This window comes from Theropithecus gelada, chromosome 4 (genome assembly GCF_003255815.1).
Source record: "Theropithecus gelada isolate Dixy chromosome 4, Tgel_1.0, whole genome shotgun sequence".
NCBI lineage: Eukaryota > Metazoa > Chordata > Mammalia > Primates > Cercopithecidae > Theropithecus > Theropithecus gelada.
This window is the reverse complement of record NC_037671.1, coordinates 74,543,354-74,561,823: the sequence shown is the minus strand read 5'-3', so window position 1 is coordinate 74,561,823 and position 18,470 is coordinate 74,543,354. Positions and strand designations below refer to the sequence as shown.

General features: G+C 37.8%; 1 protein-coding gene across 2 annotated transcripts in view; it reads right to left on the bottom strand.

Annotated features, from left to right (window-relative positions):
- Positions 1-10,278: 10,278 nt before the first annotated feature.
- SENP6 (SUMO specific peptidase 6) overlaps positions 10,279-18,470 on the bottom strand; it is a 78,515-nt gene continuing 70,323 nt past the window's right edge. For both annotated transcript variants that reach the window (XM_025382708.1, XM_025382707.1), the window contains 5 exons: positions 14,662-14,695; positions 14,077-14,271; positions 12,885-13,111; positions 11,465-11,574; positions 10,279-11,329 (listed from right to left, as the gene is read on the bottom strand). In XM_025382708.1, the coding sequence (XP_025238493.1) occupies positions 11,209-11,329; positions 11,465-11,574; positions 12,885-13,111; positions 14,077-14,271; positions 14,662-14,695 (687 nt within the window). In that variant the 3' untranslated portion in view covers positions 10,279-11,208. The remainder of the gene's footprint in view (positions 11,330-11,464; positions 11,575-12,884; positions 13,112-14,076; positions 14,272-14,661; positions 14,696-18,470) is intronic.

The following is an 18,470-nucleotide window of genomic DNA, read 5'->3' as shown; positions in this document are numbered from 1 at the left end:
TTTTTTCCCCTCAGACCGAGTCGCACTCTGTCCCCCAGGCTGGAGTGCAGTGGCACAATCTTGGCTCACTGCAATCTCCGCTTCCAGGTTCAAGTGATTCTCCTGCCTTAGCCTCCTGAGCAGCTAGGATGACAGGCACCCGCCACCACACCCAGCTAATTTCTGTATTTTTTTTAGTAGAGGTCGGGTTTTTACCATGTTGGCCAGGTTGGTCTTGAACTCTGTCCCTCAAATGACCCTCCCACCCTGGCCTCCCAAAGTGCTGGGATTTTAGGCGTGAGCCACTGTGCCTGGCCTACAATGGTTGTTTTACAAAACTGAATTGAATAAAGGGATATTCACCTTAAAAAAAGGAAATGTATTTGTGATTTAAGAAAACTGAGCTGGGCGTAGTGGCTCACTGCAGCCTCCACCTCCTGGGCTGAAGCCATCCTTCTACCTCTACCTCCAGAGTAGCTGAGACTACAGGCATACTCTACCACACCCAGCTAACTTTTGCTTTTCTTTTTTTGGGTAAACATGGGGTTTCGCCATGTTGCCCAGGCTGATCTTGAACTTCACCCTGGGTGACAGAGCGAGACTGTCTCAAAAAAACAAAAAGACAAACAAAAAATGAAACAAAAAAGATTTTAAGAGCCCGGGCGTGGTGGCTCACGCCTGTAATCCCAGCACTTTGGGAGGCTGAGGTAGGTGGATCACGAGGTCAGGAGATTGAGACCATCCTGGCTAACAAACCCCGTCTCTACTAAAAAAATACAAAAAAATTAGCCGGGCGTGGTGGCGGGCACCTGTAGTCCCAGCTACTTGAGAGGCTGAGGCAGGAGAATAGCGTGAACCTGGGAGGCAGAGTTTGCAGTGAGCTGAGATCAGGCCACTGCACTCCAGCGTAGGCAACAGAGCGAGACTCTGTCTCAAAAAGAGAAAAAGAAAAAGAAAAGAAAAAAAAGATTTTAAGGTTAGCCTCTCACGATATGAAAGAGACTCTGAACATAATTTTTATTAAAATAGTCCTCTTCTTCCCTACATTAACATTCCCCAGATGCAATGCCCTTCTATTCCTTATAATGTCGGCAAAGTTTGTTTCAAAGTTTCTTATTCAGAAAGTTAGAAATGGAGAAGAGTTGGCCGGGCGCGGTGGCTCACGCCTGTAATCCCAGCACTTTGGGAGGCTGAGGCGGGCGGATCACGAGGTCAGGAGATCGAGACCATCCTGGCTAACACGGTGAAACCCTGTGTTTACTAAAAACTTCAAAAAATTAGCCAGGCGTGGTGGTGGGCGCCTGTAGTCCCAGCTACTTGGGAGGCTGAGGGAGGAGAGTGGCATGAACCCGGGAGGCAGAGCTTGCAGTGAGCTGAGATCGCGCCACTACACTCCAGCCTGGGAGACAGAGCGAGACTCCGTCCCCCCGAAAAAAAAAAAAAAAAAAAAAAAAACATGGAGAAGAGTTAGCAACTCTGGTTGTGGCAGTTACTCATTTAGTAATGAAGTTAAAAAAAAATTTTTCTCTTTAATTCACTTCGATGAATGTCATGAGACAAACATAAATGAAGATCTTTTAAAGCATGGATTTTGTTAGGTCTTTTATTATTTGGTATCTCCCTCAGAGAAGGCAGACCTCATAGATATCATAAGTTTACTATATGGATTTGTTTTAATGTGTAACTGTAAAATTTTAAAGGTGTTTGCTGAAAATATAAAGTCAGTGTGATAAATATTAAAGCTCTACTATAGTGTAGATTAAGTATGAAACATGCTAAAATGTAAGCAAAATACAGGAGTTCAACTTAAGATTTTACATTGAGCAATATGCTTTCAAAAACACAAAACCATTTTAAATATAAAGACTTAAATAGCCTAAAAGTAAAGGAGTGAAGGGATATATGACATATGACATGTAAATGCAAATCAAAAGAAGGTGAAGTAGCTATATTCATTTTGAACAAAGTAGACAAGGACAAGGAAGATTATGAAAGATAATGAGGGACATTACATAATAATATAGAGGTGAATTCTCCAACACATAAATGTGTATGTGCCTACCAAGGGAGCTTCAAAATATGTGGCAAAAATTGATACAACTTTGAAATAAGTAGACAAATTCATAATTATAGTTGGAGATTTCAACAACCCTTTCTCAATAACTGATAGAACAAGTAAGCAGAAAATCAGTAAGTATGAAGATGAGCTGAAAAAGTAATATCAACCAACTTCACATAATTGACATTCACAAAACACTCCATCCAACAACAAAAACATTTATCTATACATTCACTTCAGGCTATTCAGTAGCTTGGTTTGTATTCAGGTAGTATACATTAGGACTGATAGATAATATTTTTTAAAATTGTGGTAAAAACATAAAATTTGGCCAGGCGCAGTGGCTCACGCCTATAATCCCAGCACTTTGGGAGACCGAGGTGGGCAGATCACGAGGTCAGGACCTTAAATGACCTGATGGAGCTGAAAACCATTGCACAAGAACTCCATAATGCATGCACAAGCTTCAATAGCCAATTTGATCAAGTGGAAGAAAGGTTATCAGTGACTGAAGATCAAATTAATGAAATAAAGCAAGAAGACAAGGTTAGAGAAAAAGAGTAAAAAGAAACGAACAAAGCCTCCAAGAAATATGAGACTATGTGAAAAATCTACGTTTGACTGGCGTACCTGAAAGTGATGTGAATAATGGAACCAAGTTGAAAAACACTCTTCAGGATATTATCCAGGAGAACTTCCCCAACCTAGCAAGGCAGGCCAACATTCAAATTCAGGAAATGCAGAGAACATCCCAAAGATATTCCTCGAGAAGAGCAACCCCAAGACACATAATTGTCAGATGCCCCAAGCTTGACATGAAGGAAAAAGTGTTAAGGGCAGCTAGAGAGAAAGGTCGAGTTACCTACAAAGGGAAATCCATCTGACTAACAGTGGATATCTCAGCAGAAACCCTACAAGCCAGAAGAGAGTGGGGGCCAATATTCAACATTCTTAAAGAAAAGAATTTTTGGCCAGGCGCGGTGGCTCAAGCCTGTAATCCCAGCACTTTGGGAGGCTGAGACGGGCGGATCACGAGGTTAGGAGATCGAGACCATCCTGGCTAACATGGTGAAACCCCGTCTCTACCAAAAAAATACAAAAAAAACCAGGCCAGGTGAGGTGGCGGGGGCCTATAATCCCAGCTACTCGGGAGGCTGAGGCAGGAGGACTGCGTAAACCCAGGAGGCGGAGCTTGCAGTGAGCTGAGATCCGGCCACTGCACTCCAGCCTGGGCAAAAGGGTGAGACTCCATCTCAAAAAAAAAAAAAAAAAAAAAAAAAAAGAAAAGAATTTTCAACCCAGAATTTCATATCTAGCCAAACTAAGCTTCATAAGTGAAGGAGAAATAAAATGCTTCAGAGACAAGCAAATGCTGAGAGATTTTGTCACCACCAGGCCTGCCTTACAAGAGCTCCTGAAGGAAGCACTAAACATGAAAAAGAAACAACCGGTACCAGCTACTGCAAAAGCAGGCCAAATTGTAAAGACCATCGACGCTATGAAGAAATGGCATCAATTAATGGCCAAAATAACCAGCAAACATCATAATGACAGGATCAAATTCACACATAACAATATTAACCTTAAATGTAAATGGGCTAAATGCCCCAATTAAAAGACACAGACTGGCAAATTGGATAAAGAGTCAAGACCCATCAGTGTGCTGTATTCAGGAGACCCATCTCACATGCAGAGACACACATAGGCTCAAAATAAAGGGATGGAGGAAGATCTACGAAGCAAATGGAAAGCAAAAAAAACACAGGAGTTATAATCCTAGTCTCTGACAAAACAGACTTTAAACCAACAAAGATCAAAGAGACAAAGCTATTACATAATGGTAAAGGGATCAATTCAATAAGAAGAGCTAACTATCCTAAATATATATGCACCCAATACAGGAGCACCCAGATTCATAAAGCAAATCCTTAGAGACCCACGAAGAGACTTAGAATCCCACACAATAATAATGGGAGACTTTAACACCCCACTGTCAACATTAGACAGATCAACGAGACAGAAGGTTAATAAGGATATCCAGAACCTGAACTCAGCTCTGTAACAAGCAGACCTAATAGACACCTACAGAACTCTCCACCCCAAATTAACAGAATATGCATTCTTCTCAGCACCACATCACACTTATTCTAAAATCAACCACATAATTGGAAGTAAAACACTCCTCAGCAGATGTAAAAGAACAGAAATCACAACAAACTGTCTCTCAGACCACAGTGTAATCAAATTAGAACTCAGGATTAAGAAACTCACTCAAAAAACTGCCCAACTACATGGAAACTGAACAACTTGCTCCTAAATGACTACTGGGTAAATAACAAAATGAAGACAGAAATAAAGATGTTCTTTGAAACCAGTGAGAACAAAGATACAATGCACCAGAATCTCTGGGACACATTTAAATCATCTTAACTTAAAGCAGTGTGTAGAGGGAAATTTATAGCACTAAATGCCCACAAGAGAAAGCAGGAAAGATCTAAAATCGACACCGTAACATCACAATTAAAAGAACTAGAGAAGCAAAAGCAAACACATTCAAAAGCTAACAGAAGGCAAGAGATAACTCAGATCAAAGCAGAACTGAAGGAGCTAGAAACACAAAAAACCCTTCAAAAAAAAAAATCAATGAATCCAGGAGCTGGTTTTTTGAAAAGATCAACAAAATTGATAGACCGCTAGCAAGACTAATAAAGGAGAGAAGAATCAAAAGACGCAATAAAAAATGATAAAGGGGGTATCACTACTGATCCCACAGAAATACAAACTACCATCAGAGAATAAACACCTCTACGCAGATAAACTAGAAAATCTAGAAGAAATGGATAAATTCCTGGACACATACACCCTCCCAAGACTAAACCAGGAAGAACTTGAATCTCTAAATAGACCAGTAACAGGCTCTGAAATCTCTAAATAGACCAGTAACAGGCTCTGAAACTAAGGCAATAATTAATAGCCTACCAACCAAAAAAAGTTCAGGACCAGACAGATTCACAGTCGAATTTTACCAGAGGTACAGAGAGGAGCTAGTACCATTCCCTCTGAAACTATTCCAATCAACAGAAAAAGAGGAAATCCTCCCTAACTCATTTTATGAGGCCAACATCAATGCTGATACCAAAGCTTGGCAGAGACACAACAAAAAAAGAGAATTTTAGATCAATATCCCTGATGAACACTGATGTAAAAATCCTCAATAAAATACTGGCAAACATAGTCCAGTAGCACATCAAAAAGCTTATCCTCTACGATCAAGTCGGCTTCATCCCTGGTATGCAAGTCTGGTTCAACATACGCAAATCAATAAACTTAATCCATCACATAAACAGAACCAACCACAAAAACCACATGATTATCTCAATAGATGCAGAAAAGGCCTTTGATAAAATTCAACAGCCCTTCATGCTAAAAACTCTCAATAAACTAAGTATTGATGGAAAATCAATAAGAGCTATTTATGACAAACCCACAGCCAATATCATACTGAATGGGCAAAAACTGGAAGCATTCCCTTTGAAAACCCGCACAAGACAAGGATGCCCTCTCTCACCACTCCTATTCAACATAGTGTTGGAAATTCTGGCTAGGGCAATCAGGCAAGTGAAAGAAATAAAGGGTATTCAATTGGGAAATGGGGAAGTCAAATTGTCCCTCTTTGCAGATGACATGATTGTGTATTTAGAAAACCCCATCGTCTCAGCCCAAAAATCTCCTTATGCTGACAAGCAACTTCAGCAAAGTCTCAGGATACAAAATCAATGTGAAAAAATCACAAGCATTCCTATACACCATTAACAGATAAACAGAGAGCCAAACCATGAGTGAACTCCCACTCACGGTTCCTACAAAGAGAATAAAATACCTAGGAATCCAACTTACAAGGGATGTGAAGGACCTCTTCAAGGAGAACTACAAACCACTGCTCAATGAAATAAAAGAGGACACAAACAAATGGAAGAATATTCCATTCTCATGGATAGGAAGAATCAATATCGGGAAAATGGTCATATTGCCCAAAGTAATTTATAGATTCAATGCCATCCCCATCAAGCTACCAATGACTTTCTTCACAGAATTGGAAAAAACTACTTTAAAGTTCATATGGAACCAAAAAACAGCCTGCATTGCCAAGACAATCCTAAGCAAAAACAACAAAGCTGGAGGCATCATGCTACTGGACTTCAAACTATACTACAAAGCTACAGTAACCAAATCAGCACGGTACTGGCACCAAAACAGAGATATAGACCAATGGAACAGAACAGAGGTCTCAGAAATAACATTACACATCTACAACCATCTGATCTTTAACAAACCTGACAAAAACAAGAAGTGGGGAAAGGATTCCCTATTTAATAAATGGTGCTGGGAAAATTGGCTAGCTGTATGTAGAAAGCTGAAACTGTATCCCTTCCTTACACCTTATACAAAAATTAATTCAAGATGCATTAAAGACTTAAATGTTAGACTTAAAACCATAAAAACCCTAAAAGAAAACCTAGACAATACCATTCAGGACATAGGCATGGGCAAGGACTTCATGACTAAAACACCAAAAGCAATGGCAACAAAAACCAAAATAGACAAATGGGATCTAATTAAACTAAAGAGCTTCCACATGGCCAAAATACACAAATCGGATCTAATTAAATTAAAGAGCTTCTACACAGCAAAAGAAACTATCATCAGAGTGAACAGGCAACCTATAGAAAATTTTTGCAATCTACCCATATGACAAAGGGCTAATATCCAGAATCTACAAAGAACTCAAACAAATTTACAAGAAAAAAACAACCCCATCAAAAAGTGGCCAAAGGATATGAAGACACTTCTCTACAGAAGACATCTATATAGCCAACAGGCGCATGAGAAAATGCTCATCATCACTGGTCATCAGAGAAATGCAAACCAAAACCACAATCAGATATCATCTCACGCCAGTTAGAATGGCAATCTTTAAAAAGTCAGGAAGCAACAGATGATGGAGACGATGTGGAGAAATAGGAACGCTTTTACACTGTTGGTGGGACTGTAAATTTGTTCAACCATTGTGGAAGATAGTGTGGCGATTCCTCAAGGATCTAGAACTAGAAATACCATGTGACCCAGCAATTCCATTACTCGGTATATACCCAAAGGATTATAAATCATGCTACTATAAAGACATATGCACACGTATGTTTATTGTGGCACTACTCACAATAGCAAACAGTTGGAACCAACCCAAATGTCCATCAATGATAGACTGGATTAAGAAAATGTGGCACATACACAACATGGAATACAATACACCATGCATAGTTGCAGCCATAAAAAGGATGAGTTCATGTCCTTTGCAGGGACATGGATAAAGCTGGTAACCATCATTCTCAGCAAACTATCACAAGGACAGAAAACCAAACACAGCATTTTCTCTCATAGATGGGAACTGAACAATGAGTTCACTTAGACACAGGGCGAGGAACATCACACACCGGGGCCTGTTGCGGGGTGGAGGGCTGGGGGAGGGATAGCATTAGGAGAAATACCTAATGTAAATGATGAGTTGATGGGTGCAGCAAACCAACATGGCACATGTATACCTATGTATCTATGTAGCAAACCTGTACATTGTGCACATGTACTCTAGAACTTAAAGTGTAATTAAAAAAAAAAAAGAATATAATCCTGATGTTGAGTAGATCCTGCTGGTTGATGGTGTTGTCGAGTTCTTCTATCTCCTTGTTGATTTTCTTTCTAGTTATTCTACCAATTGTTGAGAGAGGGGTACTAACATCTCCAAGTTTATTTGTGGATTTGTCTGTTTCTCCTTTCAGGTCTATCAGTTTTTGCTTCACACATTTTATAACTCTGTTGTTTAGTACATAGGATTAGTATGTTTTCTTGGTGGATCACATTTTTATCATTATAAAATATCCTTCTTGATCCCTGGTAATTTTCTTTCCTCAGAAGTTTATCAGATTCTGCTTTCTTTTGTTTAATATTTGTATGGTGTATCTTTTCCATCCTTTTTCTTTCAACCTATTTAATATCATTACTTTGACATGTCTTGTAGACAGTTCATTGATTCCTTCCTCTGTCTTTTCCATTCCGCTATTGAGCCCAGCCCCTGAAGTCATTATTTCAGTTTTGCATTTTTAGTTCTAAAATTTCCATTATGTTTCTTCCTTTTTGCATTTTTGTTTTTTTGTACAGATGAGGATTTTGCTATGTTACCCAGGCTGGTCTCAAACTCCTGGCCTCAAGTGATCCTCTCACCATGACCTCCCAAACTGCTAGGATTACAGACCCATCCATTTCTCTCTTCTTTACATTGTTTTGAGTTTTCATTTGTTTCACAAGTTGTCATCATGTTCATTAAAACATTTTTATGATGGATGCTGTATCAGTCCGTTCTCTCACTGCTCTAAAGAACTACCTGAAATTAGCTGGGTGTGGTAGTGAGTGCCTGTAATCCCAGCTACTCAAGAGGTTGAGGTGGAAGGACTGCTTGAATGTAGAAGGCAAAGGGTGCAGTGTGCCGAGATCACGCCACTGCACTGCAGACTGGGTGACAGAGCGAGACTCCATCTCCAAAAAAAAAATAAAATAAAAAACAACAACAACAACAAGAACTACTTGAGACTGGGTAATTTATAAAGAAAAGAGGTTTAATTGACTCACAGATCCACAGGCTGTACAGGAAGTACGGCTGTGGAGGCCTCAGGAAACTTGGAATCATGAGGGAAGGTGAAGAGGAAGGAGGTACATCTTACATGGCCGGAGCAGGAGTGAGAGAGAGCAAAGGGGGAGGTGCTACACACTTTTATAAACAACCAGAACATGTGAGAACTTACTCACTATAACAAGGATAGCAAGGGGGAAATCTGCCCCCAGAATCCAATCACCTCCCACAAGGCCCCTCTTCCAACAGTGGGGATTACAAATGGACATGAGATTTGGGTCAGGACACAAACCCCAACTGTATCGGATGCTTTAAAATCTTTGTCAAATAATTCTGACATTTGTGTCTTGTTGGTGTTAATATCTATTGACTTTCTTTTCTCATTCAGTTTGAGATCTTCCTGATTCTGGGTAAGGCAAATTATTTTCATTTTGAAATCTAGACATTTTGAGTATTATGGTTTTTGTTTTTGCTGGCAACTATGTAGAGCAATATAATTCTTGTGTTTTAGCAGACTTCCTCTAGCACCACACTCCAATGGGTAGTAGGGTGTTACCTCATATTGTGAGGTGGGACTAAAAGTACATGTTCTCTACTAGACCTCCACTGATACCAGAGGGCTTCCTGTTACTGATGGATGGGGTGGGAGGTCTCCAATAGGCCTCCACTGATACCATCTCCAATGGAGTTCAGGGGTAACTTGCTACCCCTGGGACTGGGATGCAAGTCCAGGCTGCATAGTTGACCTTAATTACCTTGGGGTCATTGTGAACTCAAAATTATACTTAGCCCTTATCTGCCCTGATCTCCGCTATATTGTTAACACTGAATATAATCTCCTTTAAAGCTCTCACTTCCCTTCAATTTCTCTTCTTACTTCTTGAACAGCTTTGGAAATTATTCATGGGGGCCTTTTTATTCTCGGTCTCTCTCTTCAAATTTAATCTCCAGGATCGATCTGTCCTTATACTCTTTTTCTCATTCTACATCCCTACCTAAGCAATTTCATTCACTCTCACAATTAAACAACATCTTACCATCTCTGTTGGTCAGAACTCAACCAAACTCTAAAACCATTTGCTAAACTGCTGATTGGCACTGTCTTTTTGTTATATCACAGATATCTAAAAGGGAACTTATCCCCTCCTCATCCAAGCCTGTTCTGCTTCTGCATTCACTGCTTTAGTGCCAACATCATTTAGCAGGTCTTTTGAGCCAGAAAACGAGGAGCTACCTGGCACCCTTTTCTCTCCTCCTTAATATCCACTTAATTAGTCCTGGAGTACTACTAATTCTATACACTAAACAATTCTACCTCATAAAACGTCCCATCATTTTAACTAAAATATCTTAATTAGGCTTCTTAAATCGTCTTGTTTCCTTAAATCACCTCTCATCTAGACTTCCACAGTGTCATGCCTGTCAAAATGGTCTTACAGAAATTCAATCGCATCATTTCGCTGATCAAAACTTTGCTCTTTATAACAACATGTGTTTTCCCACCAAACTGAGCTGCAACCACCAATAGGCTATAAAATCAATTCAGCAGATTCCAGCATCAATTTTTGAAAGTTTTGTTTTGTTTAATGAAACACAGTATAAGAAACTAGAAAATATTACAGAGAACTATGCATACTGATGCTAAGTTCTGTTTTATTTCATATACATGTCCATTTTATATCACAAACCAGTAAAAACATACAAATTGATACATGTATAAAGACACTGCACATAGGTGTATACATGTGTATGTTGGGTCATAACGTATATTGGGTCATAATGTAAGCTCTTCCAGGAAAGCTTCCTGGTCCCTCATATCTCCCAACCTCCAAAGATAATGAAGCATTCTCTCAACTGCTAGGTCTGCACCATGTTAATGCTTCTATCATTGCTTTAATTCCGTATTTGTGCTTCCTACAAGACCATAAACTTCTAACACTGTACTAGGCATTTTTCCTACTACTTCATATGTACGATCTCATTTAATTCTCACAACTCCTGTTTTTGGGGGGTGGGTGTGGGGGTAGGGTTTTGCTTTGTTGACCAGGCTAGAGTGCAGTGGCACCACCATGACTCATTGCAACTTCGAACTCCCGGGCTCAGGTAATCTTCCTGCCTGAGCCTCCCAAGTGGCTGGGATTATAGGTATATGCCTGGCTAATTTTTAAGTTTTTTGTGGAGACAGAGTCTCACTTTGTTTCCCAGGCTGGTCCTGAACTCTTGGGCTCAAGCGATCCTCCCACCTTGACCTCTCAAAGTGTCAGGATTATAGGCGTAAGTCAACTCCCTGGCCCAATTTTCACAACTCTTTAGACAGAATTCTCATTTTTAAAATGTGCAAAGATAGAAACAGATTAAATAACTCCCCAAATGTCACACAGTAAGTGGTAGAGATGGAATTTAAAACTCAAAAAGCCTGACTCTGGAAAACAGACATATGATATGATGGAATGTTAAAGATTTAATAAAAGATCAGTGGAAAATTAACTTACTTCAAATAAAAGTCTATAATAACATCATTTAAAAATTCTCCTTCATTTAGACAGTGTAGGTCCTCATTAGTAACGGAGATGCCTCCCTTAGCTGGAGGTGGTGGATATACTATCAACCTGTAACAAAATTAGAAGGCAAGCAAATAAACAAATCTATATATATGTATACACAACTGAAATGTATACACAACTGAAATGTAATAAAACAGAAAGACATTTAAGATCATTGCAAATATAAAAGAATTCTCTCACTTTTCTACTGGGCCAATGAAGATGGTATGGTTTTCTCCAGTTTCTTCTTCTTCATCAAAAAACTGAAATTCTTGTTTGCTTCTAAGCTGTATTTTAGATTCAAATGACACCTGGTAAAGGAAATTAGCAATTTACAGTCAATTAGGAAAAGTTTCAATAAAAAGGGTAAGCACAAGGCAAGAATGTTTTTCAATGCAAATGGATTAAAAATATGGAACTAGAAAGTATGCATGATATTTAACAATTAAAAATAAGAAACAGGCAAAACTAGGGGCCACTTTCTTTTTATCTGTAGCTTCTAGATAGTGACACTCTCCCAACTTATGTAACAGTAATTTTTCAGTATCTTACTTCTCTAAGATCTCTACTATCTACATTAAATCAGATAATGCTGGTAACATTCAAAGAACCTTTCTAAAAAACCAAAGTGGTTTTTGCCTCTTAGTTCAATGGCTAGGCAATCTATAAGATGCAGGGGCAGAGGCTCAGGGAACACAGTCGAATGAGTTTCAGCCCTCCATAAAGCTAAGTGAAATGGGTTACTTAGAGGAAAGAACCTTCCATTGAAGTTTGAGTCCATCCCAGTTGCATTATGCTACTCTTTTCTTCTGTTGGCACTGTCTCCCATGCCAACTATGCAAAAGAAAGAGAACCATTTCCCATCCTTCTTTTGTTCTTTTCTCAACCCACTAACTATATTTATAGTTTTTTGGGGAGTCCTTGCTCAACTATCACCAAGATTGTGCTGTGGATAGCCATATTTCCAAGTTTGTAGGCAGTTTGAGAGATCTGTTCCCAATAAATTAGGTCAGCAAAGCTAAGTTGCTATAATAGGAAATAAACTTAAGAGTTTTAAAATTATGTTTGTATTATTTACCATTATACTATGTGTTATAGTAGTATTGTGACCTTTGCTTCAGGTGGCTTCAGAGTTACCTAGCTATATGAGTAGTTATTCTAGTATTAGATACATGTTTTGACAATAAAGATCAAATAGCATGTATTCTTCATTTCTCATATATGCCTATGTTACACACAAATGTACACCATGGACCACAATTTTTTCAAACCTAAGACACAGGGTAACCAATCCATTTGAAAGTAGTGGTGTGTGCATATATATGTTGGAAGTAGGGTTTAAAGAAAAAAGGATGACAGAAAAAATGGTGATGAAAAGTAAAGATAAGGATAGAATGTGGAGGAACCAAAAATGCTTCTGAGAACTATTTGTACCGAGTACTATTTGTCACCCACTCACCACTGTTTTGACACAAGGTAGTTTACAAATCACACATAAAAGCAAGTAATTCTGAAATAGAATTAAAAATATTTAACACTGAAAGGAACAGTATTAAAACATATTTTCCTTTAAAACTACCCATAATTTAAGAATATTTTTAAAATTAAAAAACATAATTACAGTTTTAATTTTGTTTTCTTTTTGCCCACAACTTCCTTTGATGTTCTCTTCATAGGTTCGTGTACAGGCAACAAGTCTGCCATTAGCTTCTTCAAAGGGAATTTTCGCAAAAAAACTGGAAATGTTATTCTTTATACCAATTTCATTAATGATACTTTCAAATACCATATTTGCCCGATGATCAAGGCCATTTTGAAAAATTAAAATTATATATTGTTCTTCCAAATCTGAAAAGAAACAAATATAACTATAAGTCTAAAAAAACAAAAGTAAATAGATACTTTTAAAGGAGTAATTATTAATTCTTTCCGGGAAGATAATCAGAAATCCCAGTAAAAAGGTTCACAACGTCTGACATACAGTGGATACACAACAATCACTGGAAAGACTAGTGCGTGTTACATGCAAAGTTCGGTAGTTCGGTTAAGTTATTAGAAGGAAGGAACCAGAATACATTAATAACAGTTCAAGAACAAATCTATTCACGGATGTAACTAATTTACTTCATCTAATAAATCTAAATCTATATAGTTAACATTTTTGTCAAACACAAATAGAAAATTGCCACGTGAACTGATAGTATCTCAAGAGAATCTAACTGCAAAACATTTTTTCACTAATGTGCCAACTCTTGCAGATTCACTGGTAGCTAACACTTTTTCATAATTAAGCTGAAGCAGCAATTACTGCTGAAATGTGTTTATCTTCTAAGCAGTCAAGCCATGCTTTAAGTGTTAAAGGTGAAGGAAAAAAACCTGGAGAACCATATCTATGTATTATAAAGACTTAAGGCCCATTTTATGAACTTAATAACTTCCTATTCAGGCCAAGTTTCAAGATTTCCAGATTTATATGGCTGATTTACATTTAATATTCCTATCAGTTAAAAAATTTTAGTTTACTCAGATTACAGTGTTAGTTAAGAGTGCAGATCTTTTGGGTTTTAATCTACTTAGAAACTTTCTAAATGAGTAAGTCTGGGTTTTATCTTCAGCCCTTCCACTTTCTGTGAGTTTTTCCTTATCTGTAAAATGGAGAAAGTAATATCTATTTCACAAGGTAGCTGTGAGAATTGTAGATAATATACATCTAAGGCATCTGTCAAAGTGCACTCACATTTTGCTATTCAACAGCTATTGTAAATACAATATGTATTATAATTACATATTATAATCTGTTTTACACAACTTACTTGTTAATTTATTTATTCCTTTACAATCATTCCAAACTTTATCCTCCTTATTCATTTGCAGTTGCATGCTCAGCTTTTGATAAACTGCTGGAATTGCCTGAAGAAACACTACGGGTAATTTTCGGACATTACACCATTCACATTTAGTTAGATCAGAGGTATTTAAAATAATCTCTACAGGATCACGGTCTGGTTCTGGAGGAAAACAAATGGAAATGGAAAAATAACTTTTAAGAGGGTAATATCATGAATGGGGGAAATTGTGAGGAAATACAAGTTTAAATGTAAGTACATATTTATTATGCTCTGCACATCATTACTCTTGTGGGTAATAAAAAAAATCTTTATAACTGCTTTAAAGAAGCTTTTTTATTTTTTCCAAATGAAAAGGGGTTTCTAAAAAGTTAGGCTCTGTGATATTTCTGAACGAAATTTACACCAAGATATATGCCCTTTGATAAGAAGATATATGTAACAACTAACCATCTTAATAAATTCTATGAATATTTTTAAATCTTTTATTCCTGTAAAGTGCTTTGGTGTAAAGAAAGCTTTAGTGAGTAAAAAAAACATAAAATAGCTTACCGTCTAGCTGTATCTTGATAAAATCTAAACAAAACTAAAAAAGAAGATGAATTAGTATTGCTCTAGACTTACAAAGAAAGGCAGGTTTCACTTTTCTATTCAAGTACTTAGAATGTTTCCTATATTACTCGTTTATCTCTTAAAATCCCACAGAGAGGTTGGCATAACATTATAATGAACACCTAAATATTCCTTACCTAAATTCACTAACTGTTAAACTGTTAACATCTTGCCACATCCCTTCCATCACTCTTTCTTTTCTTTTTTTTTTTAACTTTTATTTTAGGTTCAGGGGTACATGTGCAGGTTTGTTATATAGGTAAACTGCACGTCATGGGGGTTTGACATTCACTGAATGGTTTTTGCATCTATTGATGGTCCTTGCCTGAATTATTTATTACTGGTGGTTACAAAATGGTATTTTCTAACTAATTATTTCAATGTGGAAAAGACACATTAAGCCTACTACAGCCTGAATTATTTTACAGAAGTTAACAGATTCAAAAAAAGAGGCAAGTATTTTGAAATGCATTAAAAAACAAGACAAACGAATACATACAGGGATGAATAGATATACAGAAAGCAAATACAATAAAATGCTAATAGTAGAACTTAGCTGGGAGTTATATAAAGTTCACTGCAAAATTCTTTCAACTTTTCAGTGTGAAGATTTTTATAATGTAACAAGAGAAAGGAAATATAAAATAAATTTAGCAATTACTACAATAATTAATTGCAAAGTCTAGAATGTCACTAAACATACTCTCTAAAGATTGCGTTTGAAAGGAGGATGTTAACTGGTTTCTCTGGGAAGTAATACATTATTTGGGGACATTAAGCACGGGTACTGGCAGGGAATGGTGGCTTTTAACCGTTATCCCAGCATTTTGGGAGGATTGCTTGAGCCCAGGAGTTTGAGATCAGCCTGGCCAATATAACATGGTGAAACCCCGTCTCTACTAAAAGTATAAAAAATTAGCCACGCATGGTAATGCATGCCTGTAATCCTGGCTACTCAGGAGGCTGAGGCAGGAGAATCGTTTGAACCCGGGAGGCAGAGGTTGCAATGAGCCAAGATTGTGCCACTGCACTCCACCCTGGGCAAAAATAGTGAGACATCATCTCAAAAAAAGAAAAATGTAGCCGGGTATAGATGGCATGTGCCTATAGTCCCAACTACTTGGGGCCTGAGGTGGAAGGACTGCTTGTGCCTAGGAGTTCAAGGTTACAGTTAGCTATGACTGCAGCACTGAACTGGGGAACAAAGAGAGACCTCATCACTAAAAAAAAAAAAAAAAAAAAAGTACTGTAGCTTGCGAAACGTTATAGCATACATGGATGTTGACACTGTATGTTTTGGAAAAATGTTAGCTGATTCAAAAAGTGTCAATAATGACGACATAAAGCATTCACTCATTCATTTATTTATCTGAGAATGAGTCTCGCTCTGTCACCCAAGCTGGAAGGCAGTGGCACAATCTTGGCTCACTGCAACCTCCACCTTCCGGGTTCAAGTGATTCTCCTGCCTCAGCCTCCCTAGTCGCTGGGGTTACAGTGCACGCCACCACACCCCGCTAATTTTTGTAGTCTTAGTAGAGATGGGGTTTTACCATGTTGACTAGGCTGGTCTCAAATTCCTGACCTCAAGTGATCCACCTGCCTCAGCTTCCCAAAGTGCTGGGAATACAGCCACCACACCTGGCTGACATTATGCATTTAAATAAAATTGTTGCATAAGATAAAGGAATTGAAGGAAGTTATATCTAAATACTTGTCATTTAGAAATATGTAAGTAAATCACACATAAATATTAATATTATAAGTAGACACCAGGCTGGGTGCGGTGGCTCACATCTGTAATCCCAGCACTTTGGGAGGCCAAGGTGGGTGGATCACCTGAGGTCAGGAGTTCAACACTAGCCTGGTCAAGATGATGAAACCCCATCTCTACTAAAAATACCAAAATTAGCCAGGCATGGTGGCAGGCACCTGTAATCTCAGCTACTTGAGAGGCTGGGGTAGGAGAATTGCTGGAACCCAAGAAGTGGAGGCTGCAGTGAGCTGAGATTGCACCACTGCACTCCAGCCTGGGCCAACAACAGTGAGACTCAGTTTCAAAAAAAAAAAAAAAAAAAAGTGGACATTGGTCTATTTTATCTACATTGTGAAAGTTTCTAAATTTAAACTGAATAAAAACCTTGATTTTATATATTCTCATTTGAAAAATGAGGGATTACTTTGAATTTGCGCATATGTGGTATTCCTAATAATATATGCCACCTTACTTCCTTAAAAAAGCACTTGCTTTTAAATAAAATAGACACTTCTAAATAATGCCACTTGGCTGGGTGCAGTGGCTCACACCTGTAATCCCAGCACTTTGGGAGGCCGAGGCAGGCGGATCACGAGGTCAGGAGATCAAGACCATCCTGGCTAACACAGTGAAACCCCGTCTCTACTAAAACTACAAAAAATTAGCCGGGCATGGTGGTCGGCGCCTGTAGTCCCAGCTACTTAGGAGGCTGAGGCAGGAGAATGGCATGAACCCGGGAGACAGAGCTTGCCGTGAGCCGAGATGGCGCCACTGCACCCTAGCCTGGGCGACAGAGTGAGACTCTGTCTCAAAATAATAATAATAATAACGCCAATTATATCACCGAGCGAATTAAAATGATTAAATTATCTAATAATAAATAAGTGTAGAATTTTATAAAACACTGAATATAGTAAAACATTTAAAACCTGTTTCTCAGATTAATCATAACTTGGCAGATAAATCATTTCACTACAAAACATAAGGAGGTTATGTTCAAGAAGAAGAAGAAAATATCAAATCATCTTTTTATTTATACTATCTGAAGAAGATACAGATCTACTAATTATTCTTCAACGCAGAACGCCCTTTGCGAAAAATCTCATGCTACAAGTAAGGCTAATACTACACTGCAAATTTCCACATTATATTTTTTGGCTGGAATATTTCATTTAGCATTATAATTTTTAAACTGACAATTTTACGTTACATATACTGCCTTTTATTTTTTTAACTAAATTTAAAAAGTTTTTCTTCACTGTAGCAAATATAACCTATTAGAAAAAATTCACCCAAATTTTAATATGGTTCTTCATAGCTTTAAGACTAAATATGTAACTTTCTAATTAAATGTCTAAATCACCAGCAAAACCTTACTCATCACACTGAAGAGTTATAAATAACAGTGCTAATGTGGGAGAAAACCATAAAAGTTACAGTGCACTCCTGAAAATTTTTGAGGTACAAAGTGACACAGAGTGACATTTTTGTTAATGGACAGAAACCAGGAAAGACAGTCTGCAGTATGAGGGCTGTAACAAAATACAAATTTCATAAATCCCTAAAAACACTGACATATGTTACAATATTATTGGGCAATAAAGGGTAGATAATTTATATATAATTGGCTTTGAATCTCCAGGGTACTTCTGAAACTTTTAGTTTGTAAATTGTGAGAAGCTTAAGGTTTTTGATGGAAAACAAAAATTTGCTGGATTTGCATAGAGCTGTGTGCTCTGCTAAGAAATCAGGTTCACATTTCATTTTCTCCTACAAATAATTATTTTTCTTTTGATCATACTGTATTTTAGAACCATGAAGAACCTTTACCAGAAAAGAAACAGTTATTATTCATTACATTAAATAATAAAACACCTTACAACTTTCCTGCTGTGATATAATTATTTCTCTCTCTCTTCTTTTTTTTTTTTTTTGTTTTTGGAGACAGAGGCTCAATCTGTCACCGAGGCTGGAGTGCAGTGGTGCAATCTCGGC